Source organism: Musca vetustissima, unplaced genomic scaffold (genome assembly GCF_032173495.1).
Source record: "Musca vetustissima isolate MV318-11 ecotype Yass unplaced genomic scaffold, APGP_CSIRO_Mvet_v1 utg83815, whole genome shotgun sequence".
In the NCBI taxonomy this organism is placed as follows: domain Eukaryota; kingdom Metazoa; phylum Arthropoda; class Insecta; order Diptera; family Muscidae; genus Musca; species Musca vetustissima.
In genome coordinates this window covers 37722-40496 of record NW_026883035.1, presented here as the reverse complement: position 1 = coordinate 40496, position 2775 = coordinate 37722, and the positions used below count along the sequence as shown (strand labels likewise).

General features: G+C 34.8%; 1 protein-coding gene across 1 annotated transcript; it reads left to right on the top strand.

Annotated features, from left to right (window-relative positions):
• LOC133329769 (zinc finger protein 26-like) lies at positions 1-2470 on the top strand. The gene is made up of 3 exons (XM_061538235.1): positions 1-531; positions 591-680; positions 1196-2470. Exons 1-3 carry the CDS (start codon positions 1-3, stop codon positions 2468-2470), a joined length of 1896 nt encoding a protein of 631 aa, XP_061394219.1.
• Positions 2471-2775: the final 305 nt, after the last annotated feature.

The window sequence follows — 2775 nt, the reverse complement described above, 5'->3', positions numbered from 1 at the left end:
ATGGAGGATTATATCGAATATATACTATGTGGAGAAATATTGGCATCAACTTCAATATCTTCCAAAGATCAATATTTTCTAAAATGCAACGAATGCAATGGTTATTATTCCACTCTCGATGAGTTCATTGTTCATCATCAGTCGAATCATAACGATGAGACATTGGATGGTTCACAAGCTGAATTGATAGAGGAGGAAAATGAAGAATATTTGGAAATCTATTCACCTTTGTCGGTCAAGTCAGAGCAACCGGATAAAGGTTGTGCTGATAAACATGTTAAGCTGTCTACAAAGGGCGACTGTGAAAACAAAACAGAGATTGTGGAAGAAGGTTGTGCTGATGGACATGTTAAACAGTCTCCAAAGGGCGATTGTGAAAACGAAACAGATGTTGTGGATATAAAATCAAATAGTTCACCTCAACATTCAAAGGAATTACCTGTTGATAATTGTATAAAAGATGAAATAGATGATGGGGAAGGTTTTAAAGGATTTGAAAGTGAAGATATGGCTGCAGATGATGATGAGATGGTAAGTTTTATGGAATAAGATCATGTTTTATATTTATTGTAAACAATGTTATTTTGCAGGACCCTCTAGAGCAATCATTGGGCAAGGAAATGGAAGATCAGCTAAATGAAGAAGACAATGAGTATATTTGTTCCGAATCAGAAGATGAGGTAAATATGAAAATAATATGTAGAAATAAAATACAAAGGCTGCAATGATTTATATTTTTTAATGAATTACCTATATCGGACGGAATGAATCTGGATCAGATTGAGTTGAGGGGCATATCTCAGGTTTATTTTTTTTTTTAATATATGGCTTATGGGTATGTCCTTACTTCCCGAGATATGGGCTTCTGAAGTTCGTGAATTCATATGCTCATAATATCGTCATCTATGAAACGATGATGGTAATATGGGTAGAAATTTTCCAAAATACACGACCTTTGGTCGGGGATTTAGTACTTTCTTCTATGGACAAAGAAAAACTCGGCTAAGCCATCAAATATTCTTGTAAACTAGAAACTTTCGAGATGAGCCCCTTAACATAAACCCAATAGACAGTCGGATATTTCATAAATATAGTTTTTCCTTTAGTAAATCCTAAATTCTTTTATATTTCCTTTCAGTGGGAATCAGAAGATAATAAAACAAAATTATTTGTTCGCCAATTTTTAAAATCGGAGAAAAACTTCATGGCATTTATAGAGGCATATAAAAAACAGCCACGTCTATGGAATTGGAAACAATACCCGTCAAAATTTAAAACCAACAAAGAACGTGAAATCTATTGGTCAAAAATTTCTAATGATATCAAAAATAATTTAAATATCGACATGACCAGTAGCTATGTATCAGCTGTCATACGGCGTATTCGAAATGGCTATGCTATTAAATTAAACCGCCTCAAATCGAATGAGCAACGTGGTGGTACACTAAAGAGTAGAACAATTCCACAATGGTATTTCGATAAAATGCAATTTCTTGAACCATTTTTGAATAATTATTCAATTGTTGAAATTGGTGCACAACGAAAATCATTAGAATCGAAACAGATCACACAAATTCTACAGATATATAAAAGGTTTCCGCATTTATGGAATACAAATTTAGTGGAAAATGTTTGTACCAATAAACGGAACGATGCTCTGAATCAAATGATAAAAACCCTAAAGGAGGAAATGTCACTGCAGGTGGATGAGATTGCTCTTAAGAAATATTTGTATTGCATTCATGGCCACTTTACGACCGAAAAATCCAAAATGCAAAACCAGAAGTCTTCATCCAAAGACATATCGATGTATTATGAACACATGACATATTTAGATGAACACGTTGGCCCTTTCTTTTGTTCAGAGTGTAATAAGAAACACAAGAACCCATTGCAGTTGAAAGTCCACGAAGCACTGGCACATGGCCTGGAACCGCTGAAATGCCCACTCTGTACGAAAACATATACCAATGTCCAGGCGTATACATTTCATGCTCGACGACACATGAACGACACCAGTGAAATGTGTAAAATTTGCGGTAAAACATTTATAAAAGTTGTAGACCTAAAGGCTCACATGCGTGGACACAATGGCATCAAACCGTATTTCTGTGAAATATGTGGTGCCTCGTTCACGATGCCATCATCGTTGACGGAACACAAAAAACGACACGATACAGAAAGTAAAGAGCATTGTACAATTTGTTCCAAAGAGTTCTTTAGCAAGCGCCGACTGAATATGCATCTTCTAACTCATTCGAACGAAAGAAATTTCATTTGCAATAATTGCGGCAAAGCCTTTAAAACTAAGAAAACCATGCGAGCACATGAAACGATTCACGAAGATAGTCGAAATCATCCCTGTCCCGTTTGTGGTAAAATGTTTAAAAATAGAATTGGTGTTACACAGCATTTGAGAACGCATCGGAATCAAGCTGAAACTTCATCAAATCCCTTTATAGATAGTTGAGAGTCAATGTAATGAATTTGTGTTCAAGTTTGTTTGATTTTATTTAAGTAGATTTTATATTTATATAGAGAGTACAAATGTATATAAATAAAAAACGTATAAAATAAATATATTTGACATATCTGCTAGTTGAGTTGTTAAAAATTATATTGGTAATAGGTATTTTGTGTAAATTGGCTATGGGATCTAGGCTCCGGAATGGCTCGATGTGGGATTGTCAACTCAGCTTTGTAAACCAAGTGTTTCCTCCAGGTTAGTAATCAACTCCAGCCGATTTGTTTAAAACAATGTTGATCGTGACTGGT